The sequence below is a fragment of the Pipistrellus kuhlii genome, unplaced genomic scaffold (genome assembly GCF_014108245.1).
Source record: "Pipistrellus kuhlii isolate mPipKuh1 unplaced genomic scaffold, mPipKuh1.p scaffold_m20_p_2, whole genome shotgun sequence".
In the NCBI taxonomy this organism is placed as follows: domain Eukaryota; kingdom Metazoa; phylum Chordata; class Mammalia; order Chiroptera; family Vespertilionidae; genus Pipistrellus; species Pipistrellus kuhlii.
In genome coordinates this window covers 150,768,595-150,791,455 of record NW_023425515.1, presented here as the reverse complement: position 1 = coordinate 150,791,455, position 22,861 = coordinate 150,768,595, and the positions used below count along the sequence as shown (strand labels likewise).

Here is a 22,861-nt window from a genome sequence, read left to right as displayed (position 1 = left end):
GCATAGAATAGGAAATTCAGAATAGGGAAACCTACCAGTTGTTTCAATGTCTGCTTAGGGAAACACCCATGAATGCCCAGTTGGCACTGTGTGAATAATGGCTTTCTTCTTTATTGTAATGTTCTCTGCGTAGACACAGTGGTGGTTCAGCTCAATTACTCACTGCTACGGGGGATCTTTAATTAAGCAAAGGGGGAAAGCTGCTAGTCCCACTAGAGGGTCTTATATCTGTGTTGGCATGGGAGAATCCAACAGCCAGACATGAAGGATGGTGAAGAACGGAGGTTGGGGGAGGCAAGGGCTATTGTGACTTTGCCTTTTAGCAAAAAGTAGTGATTATCAAGAGTGAAGTGACAGGGAGGAAAATAATTTCAAAAATAACATAATTTGTCATTTTTAATGCCAGAGATTGTGAGACCAGAAAGATTTTTTTTTTTACAGGAACCTCAGTGCCTGGGTTCTATGCTATTAAATCACCGTATCTGGAACACAGTAATTGCAAAATAAATATCTGTTGAATAACTCACCCTTTGAGCTTGGGCAAGTTGCTGACTTCATCTGAAAGTCAGAATGTGGTATTGATATTATTATTGGTTCCCAAACTTGGCTCTGACCATCACAGTCACTTGGGAAGCTTTTAAAAAGCACTGGTTCGGGAGGACTGGGTGAGGCCCATCAATCTGTATTTTTTTAAAGTTTCCTGAATGCTTCTGATGCTAAACCAGGTTGGAAACCCCTAAACTCATAGAAATGACCAGTAAAATTCCTCCATCACCAAAAGTCCTACTAAGGCTGATGAGGCTAGGAGCTCGTGGGCACCTAGAGATGTTACTGATGCTGGTGAGAGGGAGCACCCCCGCCCCAGCCCTACAGCCAGGTGCTGAGGTGTACATGACAGCTGCTTCTGTCTTCCTGTGCTCCCTTTGCTTTGATTAGTTGGCCCCAGGGCCCCATGAGCAGGCAGAGGTCTCTATGCTATCATCTGTGAGAATTGAATGTCAATAGTCTAGATCCCAGCATGCCAACTGGAAACATGTCATTTTCAAATGGAGAAACTGTTTTTGCACTTATTTTCACTGTACAAAGCAGAGATAAATGCAGGAACTTTTGAAAGCTGCATTAACTCTTTCAGTCACGGGTATCATTTAGTTCAATGAAATAGCTGTTAAGCTATTCAATAAATTATTGCTCAGTGCACTTCCAGGCATCCCTATGGCCTGAAAGAATTAATGCATTTTTCAGAAATATTCAAGATACATCGCCCTGTGAAGTGAAATGAAATATTTGATTGGTGATATTTTTAATAGCACATGATAGAGAAAAGTGCTTCTACAAGCAGTTAGACATGATTTTTTAAAAAATAATTCTAGCTCTATTATTACCTTATTGTAGCAGAATTTTTTAAAAGTTTAAATGAGATGATCATAAATATTAAATAAGCATAAATATTTTAATCAATGTGATGCCTGTTACTAATGACAGTCAGTGTTTATTGTTATTTTAATAGAACTAATAAACCAAAGGCATGAAGTAAAACTGAAATTATGGTCTTCCTCTAATCCTCAAATGGTAATAAACCAAGGCTTTAAAGAAATTAATTGAGGTGATTATTTATTTCTCTCACATACATTCTACTTATCTAAACTAAAATTATAAGTTATATCCAGCTAAAGTTATATGAATCTTTTAATTTAAAAATTAATACACATATAATAAAATTAACAGAACATAAAGCCTGTTTTTAGTAACCTGGTCTTGGCTGCATGAAACTTTCCTATTATACAAACACATAAGTTATTAACTTAAAAAATCATTTATAAATATTGATGCCCCACCTTGCAAATGTACAAGTGTAATTCTCCTAAATTAGACTGCAAACAGAAGAGCTGGGATTGAGTTTCACCTCTGCCATTTCTTGGACAACTTATTTAGCTCTTCTGGGCCTCAGTTCTCCCAGGAATATAATTGAGCAAAATATTTTTCCCATCTACTTCACAGGATTGTGCTGAAGATCAAGTGAGATAATGCATGGTAGTTCCTTATCAGATGCTTAGAAATTGTTTTGCATAAAAAAAAACTGATTGGGAAGTGGTTTTCAATGACACTCATAGTCTGAAAAACTTTTGTTGCAGACAAGCAGAATGATGTGGAGATTCCATCTCCCACCCAGAAGGACAGGGAGAAAAAGAAAAAGCAGCAGCTCATGACACAGATAAGCGGAGTGAAGAAACTGATGCATAGTTCAAGCTTAAACAATACAAGCATCTCACGCTTTGGAGTCACCACAGAAAATGAAGATCATCTGGCCAAGGTGGGTATGTGCTGGGCGTGTGTGCATCTAACTGTCTGCTTCATAGCAGCCTAAAACTACCTGCTAGGAAATGGTAGTGTCCTCATTTGCTTTATTATTAAACTAGAGGCCCAGTGCATGAAATTTGTGCATTGAGGGGGTGTTCCCTCAGCCCAGCCTGTGCCCTCTTGTAGTCCAGGAGCCCTCAGGGGATGTCTGACTGATGGCTTAGGCTCTCTCCTCACTGAGGACATCTTTAGTACTGCTGCAGAGGTAAGAGAGGCTCCCGCCACTGCCACTGCGCTCGCCAGCCGTGAACCCCACTTCTGGCTGAGCAGCACTCCCCCTGTGGGAGTGCACTGACCACCAGGGGAAAGCTCCTGTGTTAAGCATCTGCCCCTGTTGGTCAGGGTGCAACATAGCAACCAGCCATTTCTTCGTTTGGTGGATTTGCATATTAGCCTTTTATTATATAGGATTGTATGATAAGGAGGCTGGTGTGACCTCCTTGTCCACTGATAAGCACCTAATTAAAGACTCTTTTTCTATATTAAAGAGTCTTTTTTAAAACCTTAAATGGGATTTATAAATGGATAGTTCCTCATGAGTGAGAATCCTACTGAAAGTTCACTAAAAGAATCCACAGGGAGGCCAGTGGGCAGGATTGAATTTCCCAGAGAACATTTTGAGGACATTTCCCAAGGAACAATGGGAAAATCTGAGCTGGATGGCAGAGCTAGCGTGGAAATGAGAGAAACTGACAGTTCTGTCTCTTGAACCCAAACCCCAGTAGTAGAGGAATGGACAGAAAGAGTTAGACATGAGTTAGGAGGCTGTGTGAGGTAGAATGCTGAGGTCCTCTGAGCCTTGTGAAAATGGAAAGAGCTTTCTGTGAGCAAAAGGACATTCAGTGAGACCTTCTGAAAAGTATCATTGGACTAAGGTCTGTTACACATTGGGCCAAGCCTGTCTAGGGAGAGTCTAGAACCCTCGCCCCAGACGTAATTAAAAATGGAATAAACTGTTCCCTTAACCAGATAATCTTAGAATAATCCCACTATACAGGACTAAATGATGTTTCTTCCCGATTTATCTGTGGCCTAGGAACTGTCGGATATAATACTTGACTGGCATTCTTCATTAAATTAGAGTTGATTTATGCACATTCTAGCAGCTGAGTCTTTCTAACCCGATCCTTAGTGAGAATAACTGAAGAATAGAGGCATAGGTCTAAGATAATTTTCTAGCTCTATTCATTTGCAGCAACTAAATTTATAAATGCAATATATAGAAACTTGGAACTAGAATGAAGAAGATACCCAACCTCCTGGGCCATGCCATTTTAACTTTTTCATGCAACTAGAAGACTCAAAATAAGCACTCAAAAGATAGATAGCCATTGTCCAAAAAGTAAATATAAACAATGAGTAATGCTTAAAACAAACAAAAAAACAACAAAAAATTTCTGTCCTTATTCTTAAATTCCTCTAATTTTTCTTACAGGAGCTGGAAGACCTGAACAAATGGGGCCTTAACATCTTCAATGTGGCTGGATATTCACACAATAGGCCCTTAACGTGCATCATGTATGCCATATTCCAGGTGAGTTCCCGGGAAAGAATGCTGGTTATTCCATTGGATGACTATGGCTATTTTTCTATGCCAATTTACTTTTCTGATTTAGCTTTTTTTTTTTCATTTTTGAACATCCACTTATTTATTTTTCTAATTCATTTTGCAATATAGGAAAGAGACCTCCTAAAGACGTTCAAAATCTCCTCGGACACATTTGTAACCTACATGATGACTTTAGAAGACCATTACCACTCTGACGTGGCGTATCATAACAGCCTACATGCTGCTGACGTAGCCCAGTCAACCCATGTTCTTCTTTCAACACCAGCATTAGATGTGAGTAATTATGAACTCCTGTGCCTGCCCATCCTCTTCAAAACGTGCCACACAATGTAATATGTTTGCAGAAATAATGTAATTAGATGATTGCTTATTCTTGAACTGGTTCTTGATTATGTTTCCCACCTATCAATTGAGTTACCAATATCAGAGTAGCCTTCCCTTTACATCTCTTATGGTTGAAACATTATTTAATTATCAAGCAATTAACAGGACACTTTCTTTTTTATTATATCTCTTGTATCTAATAGGTGTCTAGTTCAGTGACTGGTATATAATATATCTTCACTATGCATGTACTGATTTCAGCTGCCCATCCCATCCCAGGCATTGTGAGGGATAGCACAGAAGCATAACATAAAATTTTCTATATAGTTCCTGTTAGGAATAAAACATCTATAGGAATTCGCATTCTCCTAAGAATTCATAAAACTGATTCTACGGGCTGAAGAAAAAGCAACAGAAAAATCTAGATCTGAGAATTGCTAGATATCTTGCTGAAAGGTGACTGTGACTCCTTTCCCAACAGATTAATGCATTTGTATGCACTGACATTAGCAGCATTGCACCCAGCAGGCCAGGTTCTTTCACCACATATGGCAGTGATGACCAGATGCTTCCAAAATGAGTAGGCTCACTGCAGTAAGGGACTGGCCAACCTTTATCCATCTCCACCTTTGCAGATTCAGTTTACAAGGCAAAGAAAGATTAAACCGACCACAATTCTGTTGCTTGGGTTCCATACTTTCTGAGGAAATAAATCCAGGAAGACTTGGGAAAGTGAAATGGTGCTAAGGCTGTTCTATTTCCCTGGAGGACGTGTTCTTTACAAATATCAGAGCAGACCAACACTATTTATCAGCTGTCCATGAATTGTTGATAGGATACCCACTGTGAGGCCAGAAATTGTCCATGAGTGCCACAGCTGTAGAGAAGGGAGAGTTCAGTGTGCCCTGTAGTAATCAGATTGGTCTTCGTGGGAGAGGCGGAAACTGAGCTGGCATTTGAAGGGTCAGAAGATTTAAGTAATCACAGAGGACAAGGAAAGACATTTCAGTGGGAGAAAGACATTTTAGCCAGAAAGAATATGTACCTAAATACTAGGTTTAAATCATTATGTACCAGTGAGGCTAGAGGAGGCTTCAAAGAAATGTTCTCAAACCTTGTACATTATAAGTCTTTAGTGCATAGGTACTAAATAAATGGATGAAGGAATATATGAAAGCTTCTGATCACACTACAAATGTAGCCCTCAGAAATAATTGACTGCCAGTCTTATGAGTCTGGAATTTGGCATTTGTTCTCTAAGTTACACAGCCTGAAATCATAGGAAGTTTGTTATATCTCAGAGCATAGTCTGATTTGCTTCTTTGACTTGCATGCACTTGTGATATATAAGCACCATTCTGCCATACTGAGTAGCCAGGAAACAAGCATTAGGGACCAACTGATCACTCACCATACGCACTGGACCAGGGCCTTCCCGAGCCACAGCCCCTAGGCCTGAGGAGGGCATGGGCTCCAGCCGTCATTCCTTTCACATGAGACCTTGCAAGGATGCATAGAATCCACATTTAATTAAATTAGAATATGACACATTATAAAAATCAACACACCGTCCTTCTCCCAACAAGAAGGAGGTGGGATACTTTAACATAAAGCAGAATCTCAGGATGGGCAAATGGGACATGGAGTGAAATGTGTTCATTTTGCTCTGCAGGCCGTCTTCACAGATTTGGAAATCCTGGCCGCCATTTTTGCAGCTGCTATCCATGACGTGGATCATCCTGGAGTATCCAACCAGTTTCTCATCAACACAAGTGAGTTCACCACTAGGACAGTCATCCAATGTCATCCTATGAGTCACTGCTTAATTTTTTTTTTCATTTCTCCTAATGTTTTTGTTATGGATAATAATAAGAGTAATAATGAGGTAATCCTTCCATTTCACTCAAACTGGTCAGACCTTTCCTGGATACTGTGTCTAGTTTGGCAACATCATTTTTGAGCTGCATGGAGAACTTGCGAGAGGTCAGAGGGGAGCCATAAAAAGTACTCAATGTTTGGAAAATACAATATGCGAGGAAAGAGTAACAGATGTGGAATTGTTCAGTGAGCACAAGGGAAGGCTTGGGAATATGTGATAATGACTTTTAGAATTAGGCAGGGCTCTCACACAGAGCGTGGTGGCCCAAGAATCTCCCTCGCTACTGAGGAAGCAGGCCCAATGTTAGATCGGAGCATGGGAACCCCTAAACAGAAAGTGTAGTTAGTGACAGAGCACCATCTCTTGGCTAGTATTCTTGATTAAGAGAAAATGTGACTTCATGCATTTGATGACCATATTCTCATTTGCGACAGGGACTCTGCCTAATGAAAGATGTCTGAATCTTTTGTGTGCTGTAGTTTCCATTTCCAGATATCGCAGCCTCTGGCATATAGAGCCAGATGGCAGAAAATTTGACATCAGGATTGTTCTAAAAAAAAAGTATTAATGTTTTGTTACCACATTTATAGAAAGCTCTGAAAAGCTACATTATTTGAATAAATTGAAATTTTACAGTCACACCATTCTCTTCTTTGAAAACACATAACTCACAATTAACAGCACTGGCAAGCATATTAAAAAAACAAATATATTGTAGTTTGAAAAATCCTAATATATTTGATAAAGTTCAGTGACATTTTCAGTTCATTCTTTTCTAAAGCACAAAATGTGTGAGCACATAAAGGAAATTACAATCTGAGATAAAATTAGGATGTTGCAGTTTGGGAATGCTTTTACCTAATGTCAAATTCTTTATAAACTGGAGAAGGAGAAAAGAGATTTTAAAATACCATGAATGCTAATCAAAGAGAAAGCTTATGCACTAATAACTACTAGAAGGATTTTGGCTTAGAAACTGACTACATTTGTTTGTAGAGGGAGACTATTTCTTTAAGAGTAAATGGGCATGCAGATCTTAGCTCTTAAAACTATTTAAATAGAGCTAGATCTGATTTCATATTGAGGTAATGCAGACCTTTGAATTCTACCCCTTTTTATTAAGTCATCATTTTTTCCTGTTTACTAGATTCAGAACTTGCTTTAATGTATAATGACGAATCTGTGTTGGAAAACCACCATCTGGCCGTGGGTTTCAAACTGCTGCAAGAAGAGCACTGTGACATCTTTCAGAATCTCACCAAGAAGCAGAGGCAGACACTCCGGAAGATGGTTATCGACATGGTAAGACTTCAGCCTCTCCAGGTTCCTCACTTCCTTCTCCCGTCACAGGAGGAGAAATCTCATTCTCTCATATACTGAGCTCACTGAGTATTTTCATTTTCTTTTTACCCAAGGTGTTAGCAACTGATATGTCCAAACATATGAGCCTGCTGGCAGACCTGAAGACAATGGTAGAAACAAAGAAAGTGACAAGCTCAGGCGTGCTTCTGCTGGACAACTATACGGATCGTATACAGGTATTTGAGAAAAAGCCTCTTATTGAACACAAGGCCAAACCAAACAACACTTAAAAATGAAAACAAATTAGTTGCATGTCCTTAGTTATTACTACAGCTATAGGCCTATTTTAAGGACAAACTAAGCAAGCTAAGGAATAACAAAGAAAAACATAGCAGCTTATTCTCTAATTTATGAGGAAAAACATAACCCTATTTAATGAATTGCTTAGTTCTAAAAATAAATGGCAAGATCTATTTGTAATAGGGTGTACGTGACTGCTGGTCCTCAAAAGCTGATGTTTGGATATGAATCCTATTGACTTGCAGTTTGTTAAGTCTGTTCTAGTTATACAAATTGCCATCAGCTGGTCTCTTTCCACAAGTGGAAAATATGAAGATATCTACTTTGAGTAATTCTTTGCATTTTTTCCAAACTGGGGAAAGGAAATGGTAGCAGTATCTGACCTCTAATGTCCTTTTCAGCTTTTAAATTCAATGACCATCAATTTAAGAAGACACACATTTTCCCTTTTAGGACTCCCATTTAACCAATTCTGGCCAACACCCTTGTAATTCTGCCTTTTTCAGCGCACACACCATAATTATAATGCAACTAAAATGTTCTTGGGTTGGGTACCAAATGTACTAACACAAGAGGGATGAGATGTTCTAGTAGTATTTACACCTAATTTTATGGGATTTCCAAAACTTGATGATTTTAGGTCCTTCGCAACATGGTACACTGTGCAGACCTGAGCAACCCCACCAAGTCCTTGGAATTGTATCGGCAATGGACAGACCGCATTATGGAGGAATTTTTCCAGCAGGGAGACAAAGAGCGGGAGAGGGGAATGGAGATCAGCCCAATGTGTGACAAGCACACAGCATCTGTGGAAAAATCCCAGGTATCTAATATAAGGTTTTCAACATTTTTGTAAGATCTGCTGGTTGTAGAATTCAAGGGTTCTAGTTAGTTCTTTCCTTTTAATAGGATATATACAGATTACATTAAATGATAGGGAAGCAGCCACCCATTTAGTTCCATTATACTCAGGGCCCATTTGTCTTCTCCATTGCACTGAGTGGAGGTAAAGCAGGCATCAGAAGCCAGCAAAGTTTGAACTGTGCGGCCTCAAACAGTTTAGATGGTTTACAATCTTGGCAAATCCAGCTGACTGAACTGAAGACTGTGGGCCTCCTCCCACTCATCCACCCAGATTTCTCCTCGCTCTGTCTTTACCCTGTATCTCTACTCTTGTTCCCTGCACCCCATGTTTGCTGTCTCTCCATAACCAGCTCACTGCCACCATCACCAGAGGTAGTGAATCTCATGCCTACAAATCTCTTGTACCTCATAGTCCCAGCTCCATCCTGTGCCTCCTTCCAAGGTTACACCTACACTCTGAGAACATGCTGACATCTGAGTGTGCCCAAAGCAAGAGATTCCCTGTGGGCTGAGGATTCGGACAATGCAGTAGAGGCAGGGGGCTACAGGAACTTCCCAGATGCTAGCTGCACTTGAATGTGTCAATATCCCCACAAAGGCTTTACAGCCTGCCAAATTGTTACTCTTCTCAGGAAGACAAATGGCCTGAGCCAGTGGTTGGCAAACAGCGGCTCTGAGCCACATGCGGCTCTTTGGCCCCTTAAGTGTGGCTCTCCCACAAAATACCAGGTTCAGACATGCACATACAGTGTGATTGAAACTTCGTGGCCCATGTGCACAAGTCGGTTTTTGGCCTGGTTGAGTCTATTTTGAAGAAGTGGCGTTAGAGCACTCAAGGGGCCAAAGACCCACATGTGGCTCGGGAGCCGCTGTTTGCCGACCACTGGCCTGAGCTAAGTGGTCATGACAGAGAATGAGTCTATAGGTTGTCCAAGGTCTTTATCACAAAAGCATTTGGAGCATTTTTTGTTCAAGTTTATCCTCTTTCCTCACTAACTACTCCCTAAATTTACATATGCTTGTAATATTTGTATAGTAACTTTGCAGTTATATCATTGCTTCTTTAAAAAAAGATAGTCAAATGCATTTAGAGTCTGTGAAAGTGTCTTAGCAGACTAGTATGCTATAAAAATGCACAACAACCTTAATTTAGGGACAATGTAAACACTCTACAGCCTTAATTAGAACTATACATTAATTTAATTAATTTTAACTAATTAAATGGAATAAGGCTCTTTTTTATTAACAATAGTGATTTAAAAAAGATATTTACATCCTGTCTGTGCAGATTTTCACACATTATCCCGCACATTATCCTGTTTGAATCGCCACACAGTGTTGGGACATAAACACAACATGTATTTCCCCAGTGTATCATGTGAAGAGTTATCCTCTTGGTCTATTTGATCAACTCCTTAGTAACTCAGCCGCCCCCACTCAAAGCTGTTCACGCTCCCTCACCGTGGACACGTCTCACCAGGGCCATGACATCATGGTCCGCTCCTGTGTTTCCCACAGGTGGGCTCTGGTGACCTTGTCTAAGTAGTCAGGCAACAAGGCCCTTTATTTGGTGCTCTTAGGATTTGTGGAGCTCAAACATGAACAAGACATAGGAAAAAGCAACTGGAGGCTACCTTTCCAAAAATGCTGAGCATTTAGCAGAAGCAGCACAAATGAAGAAAGGAAATGACCTCATAGTGCTCAGCTGATTCAGTTTTCTCCATTGCCTAGAGCTTGTTTTTTTCACATCCCTGGGAAACACCCTGAAAAATGTCTCTAAAGTCCATTAAACACTCATAAAGAAGAAAAGGAGAGGAAAAAAGAGTGGGTGGGAGTAAGAGAAATACCTGAATCATCTATGGTTTAGATCTTAAAACTAGTGCGGCTTTAGAGATGTCCTGTTTTTCCTGTGGATTCTGTTTGTTAAAGCTAATGACTGGCCAAACACTAGAATGATAATAAAGGGGAGTTTCCAGTAGTGTGGAAAGGTAGCTCCATATTGTCCCAGGGCGCATATAAAATGCCCTTGCTCGTCACCCCCTGCATCCTAAACCCCATCTCTCCCAGCTCCCCAGACCATGACAGGGGAATTCCATCCTCTCATTCAACGGGTGCCTATTCTTTCCCTCAGCTTGCCCCCACCCCCAGGGTTTCCTGTTTGTCCCACAATGAAGAGGTCAGCAGAAGGCCACCGAGCCAGCTCAGGCAGGAGGCATAGCCCCTGTGTAAACCATAGCAGAGCCACACGCCTCCTATTTATCCACAGGAACACCAGCACAGGAATTGTTTAATTGTTTTTATTTTCCCTTCTTTCTCCTCATGAAAATGACCGTGGGCCTTGCAATTACAGATGTGCCCACTGAGGGGATCTTGGCTGGTTGAGGGGCTTGAAGTGTTCTCAGATGTTTTAACCAAACTCATCTGCAAACCAAAAGCACGTCACAGAACTTGAGACATTTCAGAGTAGGCAGGGGCTGGCTCCCCTTAGTTTCGGAACAGCGGCGGCATATTTTCAAGTTATCAGGGAAAGAATGTTGAGTCAGAACTCATTAGTCCTGGGGCTTCCTTCTTCAGAGATGACTCACAGAGTCCAAGTAGTGACCAAGCCATTCCCAGCCAGGGGTTACATCCAGACTTCTTATCTGGCGCACGGAAAAGGAAAAGTCGTCAATTATGGGGAGACATGAGACGGACACAGGCTTTGAAATCAAACAAAGCTGGGACCGTGTGCCAGCTTCGGTCCTTACTGGCTCTGTGACCTCTGTCAAGATACTTAATCTCCAGGAGTCTTCGTTTCCTCCTTTGTAAATAGGCCAAACCAATACTTGGCAGGATTAAGAGCGATAACTTGTTTGCTGCATAGAGTGCAGGGCATATTATCATGGGATGTGTTCAAATAATGAGAGCGGAGGGGAGGGGCAGCTGAGTTACTATTATTGATCTCTCTTGGGTTGTTGTTATCTTTGCATGCAAACCAGCCCAGCTCGTCTGGTTTCCAAGGGCCAATCACAGTAACAGGCGTGCGACCTTCTTTTCCTCCAGGTTGGTTTCATCGACTACATTGTCCATCCCCTGTGGGAGACCTGGGCGGATCTGGTACAGCCTGACGCACAGGACATTCTGGACACGTTAGAAGATAACAGGAACTGGTACCAGAGCATGATACCCCAGAGTCCCTCCCCCCCGCTGGATGAGCAGAACAGAGACTGCCAGGGGCTGATGGAGAAGTTTCAATTTGAGCTGACTCTGGAAGAGGAGGATTCGGAAGGACCTGAGAAAGAGGGCGAGGGCCACAGCTATTTCGGCAGCACAAAGACACTTTGTGTGATCGACCCGGAAAACAGGGATTCAACGGGAGAGACTGATGTAGACGACGCCGCAGAGGACAAGTCCCCAGTCGACACATAATCTCTCTCTCTGTGGGGAGGAGAACATTCCATCCTTGACAAGCATGCCAGCTGTATGGTAGGGCCAGCCCGCCATGGGGGCCGAGGCCCGCGTAGGACATGGGCCATGTGGCTTTTCCAGTTACTTGAGTTTGGAGCCAGAGTACAAGACGGTGAAGCAAATAGCAGCTCAGGAAATTCCACGGTTGACTTGCCTTGCCTGCAAGTTGGGTGGAGAGCTGAAGCTTTATGTGGTACTGGAGGCCAAGCTCAGATCACGACTCAATGGCTTGAACATAGAAGACACAAAACTGAGAGATTTTTTTTTTCCTGCACTAAACTTGGGGGATCTGTCCCCTCTAGTGACTGAACTGACAAATACGTTCATTTATAGATCTGCTCACCTGTCCTTCTGTCTGCCAACCTGTGTGCCTTTTTTGTAAAACATCACGTCTTTCAAAATGCCTGTTGGATACCTTAGACTAGAGTATAGTATCAACTTCTACACAGATAAGCATTTGAAGTTTATACAAACTTTTTTGGGTCTTTCTGGGGGAAAAAATAGGAAAGAAAAGAAAACGGTCTTCCTTCCTTCTTGGGCAATATCTCTCACTTCACTACAGTTACTTTTGCAATGAGAAAGGATATGCTTCTCACCACATTCTGCTTCCTTCCCCTGCTGGCCCGTCCAACTCCACGGTTGCCCTTACAACAGATCTCTGGTTGCCCGCTCTGAACAGTATTTTTTTCTCTTCTGGAGTTTTACGTTTTTGCTGTCAACAGGATAAAGTTGAACAAACGAAGGGGTAGGAAGAGGGCGTTGTGTTGTTCACAGTCGCAGTCTGTGTAAAATTCAGCGTGCTCAGGCAGCGTGTCCTGTTGTGTCCTGAACCCCTGTGCCACTGGGGGAATCCCATGACCCCGTCCTGTGTCCCCTCCCTCCTCTCTTCACTCTCGCGCCCAGTTACGCCATTTTCGATTCAATGCTGCCATCTCTCTGCACTGCCTTCTGTGCTAACACCTCCGTTTCTGTTTATAACCGTGTATTTATTACTGAATGTACATACTGTAATGTTTTGTAAGTTATTAATTTATATCTCTAACATTGCCTGCCAATGGTGGTGTTACATTTGTGTAGAAAACTCTGCCTAAGAGTTGCAACTCTTCTTGTAACGTTTTGTATTGTGTATTCTATAACACGTTCGTCGCCAAGACAGGCAGATGGCCCGGCCGCTCACCCATGAGGACACCGGTGGGCTTCTACCCCGAGGGTCTGCCCTTTCCCAGTCTTGAGTTGCTAATACTGCTCGGCCCCTGAACCAACCCATTTTGGAAACAAGATTCTCACCTTAGATACTAAATGGTTTATACTGAGCTTTTACTTTTGTATAGTTTGATAGGGGTAGGGGGCACCAGGATGTGGTTTTCACCCACGTCCTCTCTGAATCTGTGTACGCATGAGTTGGGTTATAGCTGGGCTTCGCTGTCATTGTGGCTTCGGTTTAAAAGGCAACACTACGTTTGTGCACAGATGGTCCTTCCAAGTGTTCCCAAACTACTGACTTTGGAAGGAAAGCCTCCTGCCTGCCAGTCTGCAGGAATGTCGTGTTCCAATTAATTACAAAAAAAAGAAAACAATAAAACAATGTGAATTTTATAATAAAATGTGAACTGATGTAGTAAATTATGCAAATGTGAAGCTTCTGATAACACTTGTTTAGGCCTCTTACTGGCTTCAGTCTCTGTTTTTAAAATATATTTCATGCTTTCAGTTCAGCATTGTGACTTGTGGTTAAAGAAATGGCACAAAGGTGCATGACCAATGGGTTTGTATGTCTATGAACACTGCATTATTTCAGGTGGACGTTTTGTTGTTTTCAAAAGTTTCTCACAATGTATGTTATAGTACTATTATTATTATATATTGTGTTCACATGCATTCTTAAGAAACTTTTCTATGAGGTGAATAAACAAAAGCATGATTAGATTAGACTGTAGGCCCAATTATTTCGGGTTAGTTCTGACATATCAAAAGCAGATCTTTTTTCTTGTCTCTCCTACCACACCCCACAGAGAAAATCAACCACTTCGCCTGGCCTGAAGTTTCAGAATCTGTGTCCAAAAAGTCCCCTAGATTAAAACATTACATATTTTCTTAGCAACTGTTCCCCCAGCTCAATGGTGCAAGAAAGGAGCTGGTGAAGGAAAACAAATGTGTCGTAAGAATCTGAAGAGTTTAGCCCTGGCCTGTGTAGCTCGATGGTTAGAGCATCAACCTGTGGACCAAAAGGTTACAGGTTTGATTCTCAGCCCTGGGCAGGGCACATGCGGGAGGCAACCAATCAATGTGCCTCTCTCATATCAATGTTTCTCTCTCTTCCTCCCTCCCTTTCTTTACACCTCCCTTTTAATCTTTCTAAAAATCAGTAGGAAAAATATCCTGGGGTAAGGATTAATGAAAAAAAATAAAAAAGAGAAATTTTAATCTACTAGATCAATAAAGGAAATCTCCAGCTTGGCTGGGTCCTCTAAAAACTGAATCATAGAATCACAGAACATTGTCATAATGTACACAGATTGGCCCCATTGGACAGATGAAGAACTGAGGTGCAGAGATCTCTTCAAGCACAGCCCAGGTCGACAGTTTTCTAGGTGATCCAGGGAGCCTCCTATCAATCATAGGGCTAAACATTTTTTTTTTCCAGAAAGAACTATATAAATCTCATCTTAAAAACAAAATCTCATAAACAAAACTTTAAATGCTTTGTTAAAGTCAGCTTTAAAAAATTTATCCTGAAAAGTGTGTGTGTGTGTGTGTGTGTGTGTGTGTGTGTGTTTGTGTGTGTGTGTAAGGTTGCAAATAAGAATCCGTGGATGGCCCCTGATATTGTAACCACAGGCAGTGGTTTATGAACCAGTAAGAGGGTTTTCTCTAGAAGCCACTCAATATGCTGAAATGAAAGCATTTCTTTATTCAGACAACTGGGGAGGAGCCAGCGTTGCAGAACCAGCTTGCCTGCTGGTTGCAGAGCTAATGTTTATAGCACTCCACCACCAGCCTGGTTTCTGATTGCACCCCACTCACCATCTTATAACCGTGTTATAACCACCATCTCTGAGCTTTTACTGATTAATAACAAAAGTGAATAGCTTTGAAAATGTCTATTCTAAGTATGCATAAATACTTGCATGTCTGTTTCTACAGAGAAGTGATTCTTAACCCTGGCTGCAAAATAAAAATCACCGGGGGAATCACTATTTTTTTTTTAAATAGGGATATTTGAGCACCATCCTCACTTCCGATTTGTTTGAACTGGTCTTGGGTGGGTGAAATCCCAAATATTCAATTTTTAAAATTCTCCCAAGGCAACCCTAATGGGTGGATAACTGTGAGCAGAGAAGCACTGTTTCAGAAGAGAGAAATGGCCTCGTAGCTAAGGCTTTTGTCTTAGTCCATTTGGGCTGCCATAACAAAATACCACAGAGCAAGTAGCTTAAAATCAACAGAAATTTATTTCTCACGGGTCTAGAGGCCAGGAGGTGCAAGCTTAAGACATCAATATATTCACATTCTGATGAGGGCCCACTTCCTAGTTCCTAGTTGGTGACTTCTCACTGTGTCCTCACATGGCAGAAGGGACTAAAGATCTGTCTGTGGGTCTCTTTTGTAAGAACATTTAATCCCACTCATTAAGGTTCCACCCTCATGACTTCAGCACCGCCCATAGGTCCCACCTCCTAACATTCTCTCTGGGGGGTTAAGATTTCAACATACGCATTTGGTGTGACTCAAACATTCACACCATAGCAGCTTTATTTCACAGCAACTGTATACAGACATTGTGCACCCACCCTGGCCAGGCCCTGGTGCAGATACAGAGATGAGAGCAGAGATCAGAGATGAATAAGATAGAGCTCTACACTCCAGGGGCATGCAAACCTCTATTGTTCCTCACCGCTTGCTTTCCAGAATACTAAATCCTAATTATGTTCTCAGGAAAGCCACATTGAAGATTAGTCTAAAGGAAAGTTAGTCGCCTGGTTCCAGGACATAGGCCATAAGTGTAAACCATCTCATATCTGTGATGGCATGCCAGTGCTTCTGATGGCAGGGAGTAACTGCAGAAGCAGAAATTACAATGGCATTTTTGCCAAGTCTAACGCTGATAGCTTGGTACTTAACAAAATACATAGGAGCCTAAGGCTGATTTATAGGCTCAGGAGCTGTCAGAGTTGGAAAGAAATACACATGTGTGTGAACACGTGTACACACAAAGGACTGTCTCCCCAACATATTCCCATAGGCTTATTTTGACATAATTAAGTTGGGGACTCATAGTAATTTTCAGTCCACTGAAGGAAGCCTAATAGAGTCCAAGTGAGAAAGGGGGTGGTTTATTGCATGGAGCCTGTTGCCACTGGGCCTACATTGAAATCCTAACTCCTCCTACTAACTGCCCAACCTTAGACAAACCATCTCCTCCCTGGGCTTCCATTAAATGGGGACTATAAGTCTGTCAAATGGATATAGTAAACCCAGGCCTTTTCCCACCATTTCACTGCTATCTCTCTGGGCTCCATGTCGTATGTACTGATCAAATTAATGACCATATGAGCCTTAAAACCTGTGATGTGGGTAGGATGGCTGGCAAATCTCATTTGGCAAGGGATATAGGTTTTGTGCACCTATGCCCCTTGCCAAAAAATTCTCCAACCTGGTTACTTCCCACATCCCTCTACACTCAGATCAGGTGCCCCCTAAGAGGAAGCTTTTCTGATTCCCAAGGTTGAGATAAGGGCTCTTCTTGAACTTCCAGAATATTCTATGCTTTGCTACTAATTAGTTGTATTACCTTGGGCAAGTCACTTAACTCCTCTTTTCCTCTGCTTTATCATCTGTAAATTGGGGGACATTATAGTAACCCTTAGCTTATCAAGGGTTATGTGAGAACTACATGAGTTGTTACATAAAGGTCTAATAAATACAAGGGTTTGGCAAAGGAAGATTTATGGTTGTTTATATGGAAAAACATGTAGATTATAATCATAATCAAGAACAAATTGTGTGTTATGTACTCACATTTGCAAACCTATTTTTAATTACTAACACCTACCACCATATGTTTAAGTTAGGTGTTTGTCTTTTCCAAAAGACGATAACTCATGAAATCAGAAGCCAGATCCTATTCCCTGTTGAGCTGCCAGTGTCCAATCCAATACCTGGAAGTGTCAGATTGATATGAACCAAGTGGTTTGGGGCAAAGGTAAAATGCAACTTGATGCTTATGGCTTTATAAACCAAAAGAGGCGCTGGTCTCTGAGCTCTGGAATGGTAAAGTCATATAATTTTTTTAAATATATTTTATTGATTTTCTTTTTACCAGAGAGGAAAGGAGAGGGATAGATAGTTAGAAACATCGATGAGAGAGAAACATTGATCAGCTGCCTCCTACTCAACCCCCACTGGGAATTTGCCCGCAACCAAGGTACATGCCCTGGACCAGAATCGAACCTGGGACCATTCAGTCCGTAGGCCGACTATCTATCCACTGAGCCAAACCGGTTAGGGCAAGCCATATAATTTTAAAACCAAAAGATTCCTCAGAGATAATCTGGTCCATCCATTTCCTTTAATAAATATAGAAACTGATGCCCAGAGATGACCAGTGATCTGCCCATTATCATTCAGTGTACTAGTGTCCCAGGACTTCCGTAACCCAGTGCACAAACTGGGTGGCATAAACAGCAGAAATTCATTATCTCACAGTTCTGGAGGCTAGAAGTCCAAGGTCGTTGTGGCACCCAGCTCAATTCCTTCTCTAAGAACTGGTTCATGCCTCTCCCCTAACATCTGGCCATCTCTGGCAACCTTTGGGTTTTAGATGCAGCACCCTCCTCTCTGCCTTCATGTCCAGCATGGTGTTCTCTCTGGGCAAAGGCGTGTGTCCAAATTCCCCCTTTTAGAAGGGCCAGCCTGTTCCAGTATGACTTCATTTTAACTAATTACATCTACAACCACCCCATTTCCAAATGAAGTCACGTCCTGAGGGACTGGCTGTAGAACTTCAGCATGCACATTTGAGTGAGGGGGATACAAATCGACCCATCGCACTCAGTTACTCACCGGAAGATTCCTGTTTCCCAGCACAGGGCTTTTTTTTCTGCAAGATCGTGACCTTTGACACCCAGTCACCTTCTCTGCACCTCAAACTTTTCTCTGAAATCAGAAGAATAGACTGTGTGTTTGAGCCGGTATTATCCACTTACAAAAGCATTTTTTTTCCCCTTAAGGTCTGAGTTCTTCAAACATATTATTTCCTAGGATAGTTAGGTGCTGCACAGAGGGATTGGGGAGAAGAGAAAGAAGGACCTTAGGAATCACAGGGCAACTGTAGGCCAAGGGTTAAGAACTTAGGCTCAGATGGTGAACAGATCCCAATTCAAATCCCTGTCCTTCTACCTTCTAGCTGTGTAACTGTGGGTAAATACTTCACCTCTTCAGGCTACAGTTCCTTCCTCATTAAAACGAGAATACTACTACTTGCTTCAGGAGGCTCTAAAGCAATTGTACCACAAATATCAGCTAAGACTTCATTCCTTCCACAAATATCTGTAGAGTGCCAATTGTGTGCCAGGCACTGTGTAATGAACATGACAAAGTTCCTACTCCTATGAAGTTTATATTTTATTGGGGGAGAAAAAAAGTAAATAAAATAATACAGTATCTGAGAGTGTGATATGTGCCATGGGGTTGGTCAGTGACAGTAGTTAGGAGCAATGGCTCTGGTGTTTGACTGCTTGCTTTGGAATCCTAGCTTGACCCATTATTAATAGCCCAGACTGAGGTTCAGCAATAAAAGGGCTCTGAAAATGTGATGGGTTTGTCACCTTCAATAAACAGCAAGAAGACAGGTGAGGAAGAGGAAGAGGAAATAAGGTTAGCAGCCAGGTCACGGGGAGCCCTCAGGCTACTGTTCGGACTTTGGGAAGTCATTGGCCAGTTTTAGGCAGGGCCTGATATGAACAGATCTACATTTCTAGAGGATTATTCTGTGAGAATACACTATATTGCATATGTAGAATTAAGGAGAACAGTTAGGAGGTTACTGAAGTGAGAGGAACTTGACAAGTGTAGTGGTGATAGAGATGTTGAGAGTTGAAAGATTGGGATATATTTTTTAGGTAAAGCCAACAGAATTAGAGGGTGCACTTGAAAATCGCAGCATGGGAAAGGAGTGAGGAAGATCCCAGGGATGGGACCTGAGCAACCTATTGAATGGTGGGAATTTCCTGTGATGGGGAGCATTGGGAGAGGAACAGATTTTGGTGAAGATGTTGAGGATGCAATCTATCTATATAAAAATCTCAGTGACCACTGCAACTGAACGGACTACCGAACAGGCTGTGTGGGGCAACCAGGCTGGCAGGGGGGTTAGTGAGGGGCAACCAAACGACCAAGCAGCAGGCTGCATGGGGCAACCAGGCTGGCAGAGGGGGCAATTGGGGACAACTAGGCTGGCAGGTTGGGGCGATCAGGCCTGCAGGCAGAGGCAGTTAGGGGTGATCAGGCTTGCAAGGTGATAGTTAGGGGTGCCCAGGCCGGTATGGGGAGGGGGGTGGGGTAGTGAGGGGCAATCAGCCAGTCAGGCAGGTGATAAATTTTCTTTATGTCCATTTAAATCAGCAGTCGGACATCCCCTGAGGGACCCTCCCTCCTTGTCCCATGTCCGCCCCCCCCCCTTGCATAAATTTTGTGCACTGGGCCTCTAGTTAGATATATAAGTCTGAAGTTTAGGGTAGAGTTCTGAGAATTATAATCATATCTATGGGCAGGTTCCCTACCCACTTAGCTCCTAGGTCCATGTAAGCTAACTGTGTTACCCCAACTCATCCCTGATCCCAAATATGATCCCTTCAGTAGGTTTCTCAACATACATGCCCACATCAATCATTTGTATTTTTGTAAAATTTCCTTGGAACTACAGGAGAGGCTTGGGAAATCACATTTGACAGCATGCTGCTTTCTGCCTTAATGAGGAGGGAACAGTAGCTTAAGAGGTTAAGTATTTACCCACGGTTAAACAGCTAGAGGTACAAAGGCAGGGATTTGAACTGAGATCTGTTCACCATGTGCCTCAGTCCCTTTATCCTTTTCACTTTGACCTTTAGCTCATTGAACCTCCTTCCCAGAAGCAAAATCAATTTTCCTCTCCTGACTTTTGCAGAGTTAGCATTGGTTTTTGCTGGTGTGGCATGATTTGGGGAAATCACTTTATAAATCAAAGACCTTCCTAACAGTGATTTTGTGCAAACATACAGGTATACATTGCTCTCTTAGAAGTTGAGATATTAGAATCTTTTTCCATCTTGTTATGTTTTTCCTCAGTACAAATGGGAAGCTTACTCAGCAACATGCTGAGAGGAGAGTGAGAAGACAAAGATCAAATGTTTCCTTGTGGCACTCAAGCCACCCTCACCTCATAGCCCAGCCCTGCCCAAGCCCTCTGTCAGGTTTGCACTGATGCTTGAGTGATGCCCTGCTCTGTGGTTGGAGTCTTGAGTTCTGATCTTACCAGAGTCTCCTCACATTTACCCCATCTACACAAGAGCACACATTCTTCTTCATGTCGTTGATAGAGCAATTCCACCAGGCCCTTTGTTGCCTGAGAATGCTGTATGGTCTCCTGCTTCAGCCCTAGCTGCTCTCACGTCTCTCTACAGTTCAGAGCTCAGAGTGCAAGCCCTGGAGTGAGTGTGAGTGGAAACACAAAAAGTGCTACTCCCTCCTTTGGTCTCAGTTCCTGCGTGCATCTCGCTGCATTTGCTGAGTGAGATTTTAGAGATATGTTTTTATTGCAAAGCCTGTGTCCTCAATGCAAGGCAATTACATTGTCTGGTACTTGGGTAAAAATAAAGACAAATAAAAATTGGTCTGTTACAACACTGGGGAATAAATTAAACTGGCCATTCTGGATACTTTGAGATACAATAAGTCATGTCCAGTAGAGCTCTTTTCAGCAATAATTTGGTTTATATTCTATTTTTTGTCTTTATCATTGACATCTAACCTAACATCCAAGTGATATGTTTCTTCACAGTTTCTCTCGTTTTCTACATGGAAATCTCAGGAAGAGTTAGACCACAATGTTTGCCTGAAATCAAGCAACTTTAACTTATGTGAGGGCCAAGGTCATGTCTGGTGCTCTGCCCTGTTTCCACAATGCCTAGCATCTGGTCTGGCTCAGAGTCTATGCTCAAGCATGCTTTTTGAACAAATCTGGATGTTGATGACAGTACAGCCTCTGATAATAAGAAGATGAGAAGAATGTTTGTTATAGCAAGTTGGCTCTCAGTTTTTCTCAGGAGATTTCAATTATCTATTTTCAGATCTATCTCCCACTCAACTGCTAAGCCCCTCCAAGGTAGAACAATGTATTTTGTTTTGTTTCTTTTTAAATCTTTGAATCCCTTGTCAACACTCTATTGGCCTTAAGGCAAAGGAGTGCCCTGTCATGTTTGTTGAGCTACCAAGACACAAGGTATAAAATCCTATTATTGAAATTACTTGTTAAATGTATGTCTACCTGATTTTCTCCAGGAAGGAATAGAGTAAACTGAGGAGAGCACAAGTTGACAAACCTGTGTACCAGGCTTTGTTCTGTCCTTTCCTAGTTGTGGGAATATGGGCAAATCACTTAAATTTTCTGAGCCAAAATTTTCTCATAATTAAATGGAAGGAACTAAAGATGGGATCAAATATAGCATGACATATTGTAGGTGCTCAATAAGTCTTTATAGTCTATTATAGATGCATGTGTTCATGGATGGGAAGATAAATTTTAAAAATCATTGCTTGTCTTTAAAAAGCATAATACATTTTGATTAATTTAGGGTTCTGTACATCAAGTTCCAGTTAACCTAGATTTTTATTCATATAACTCAGGAGGCTAAATGCACTCACCCTAACCCACTGATACAGTACTATGCTGACACTGATGGTCTCACTGAGATGGGAGGAAATGTGTAAGTCATATTAGCCCACCTTCCCCTCAAAAAATATGCCTGATCGGGGACCGGTTTAGCTCAATGTATAGAGCGTCGGCTTGGGGACTGAAGGGACCCGGGTTCGATTCCGGTCAAGGCCTGTACCTTGGTTGCGGGCATATCCCCAGTAGGGGGTGTGCAAGAGGCAACTGATCGATGACTCTCTCTCATCGATGTTTCTAACTCTCTATCTCTCTCCCTTCCTCTCTGTACAAAATCAATAAAATATATTTTTTAAAAAAAATATGCCTGATGGAAAGCTTCCAGAGACAGAGAATTCGGCAGTATTCTTTTGAGATTATGCAAATTGTTAAATTTTTGAGGTTGAATCAAGTTGTACTCTTCTAAAGCATGCTTTGTGGTTTATATTTTTCCTTCCATAGCCAAGTAATGTATAACTCCTAATTCCTTCTTCCAGTTGAAAATGGGAGCCAAACTTTCAGAGTTTGTGACTATGTGACCGTGTGTGTGTGTAGGGGGGGTGTGGGGGGGATTGTATAACCTCTTTGTGCCTCACTTTCCTCATCAGTAAAATAGAAATAATAATAACAATACCTATGTCAAATATTATTAGATTAAATGAATTAAGGCTGTAAAATATTTACGAGAGTGTCTGGCCTGTAGAATACATTAACAAATATTCACCATTTATAGTTAGAGGTAACATGTTTTCTACACTGTAGGTCCTTCAACCATTTTTTCATGACTTAAATTCATCATCCTGGTCAAATTATCCCAGGCTTGCTCACATTGACACTGGTTTCTTACAGGATGAGTGTCCCAGAGGCAAGCATGGTATTTCAGTCAAGGGAGAGCGCAATGTGACTGTTGCCC

The 22,861-nt window shown here is 41.8% G+C and overlaps 1 protein-coding gene across 3 annotated transcripts in view; it reads left to right on the top strand.

The window, feature by feature from the left end:
- PDE4B (phosphodiesterase 4B) overlaps window positions 1-13,968 on the top strand; it is a 424,211-nt gene extending 410,243 nt beyond the window's left edge. For all 3 annotated transcript variants that reach the window (XM_036444266.2, XM_036444267.2, XM_036444265.2), the window contains 8 exons: window positions 2,133-2,311; window positions 3,794-3,892; window positions 4,037-4,201; window positions 5,925-6,024; window positions 7,279-7,433; window positions 7,547-7,669; window positions 8,374-8,556; window positions 11,640-13,968. In XM_036444266.2, the coding sequence (XP_036300159.1) occupies window positions 2,133-2,311; window positions 3,794-3,892; window positions 4,037-4,201; window positions 5,925-6,024; window positions 7,279-7,433; window positions 7,547-7,669; window positions 8,374-8,556; window positions 11,640-12,005 (1,370 nt within the window). In that variant the 3' untranslated portion in view covers window positions 12,006-13,968. The remainder of the gene's footprint in view (window positions 1-2,132; window positions 2,312-3,793; window positions 3,893-4,036; window positions 4,202-5,924; window positions 6,025-7,278; window positions 7,434-7,546; window positions 7,670-8,373; window positions 8,557-11,639) is intronic.
- Window positions 13,969-22,861: the final 8,893 nt, after the last annotated feature.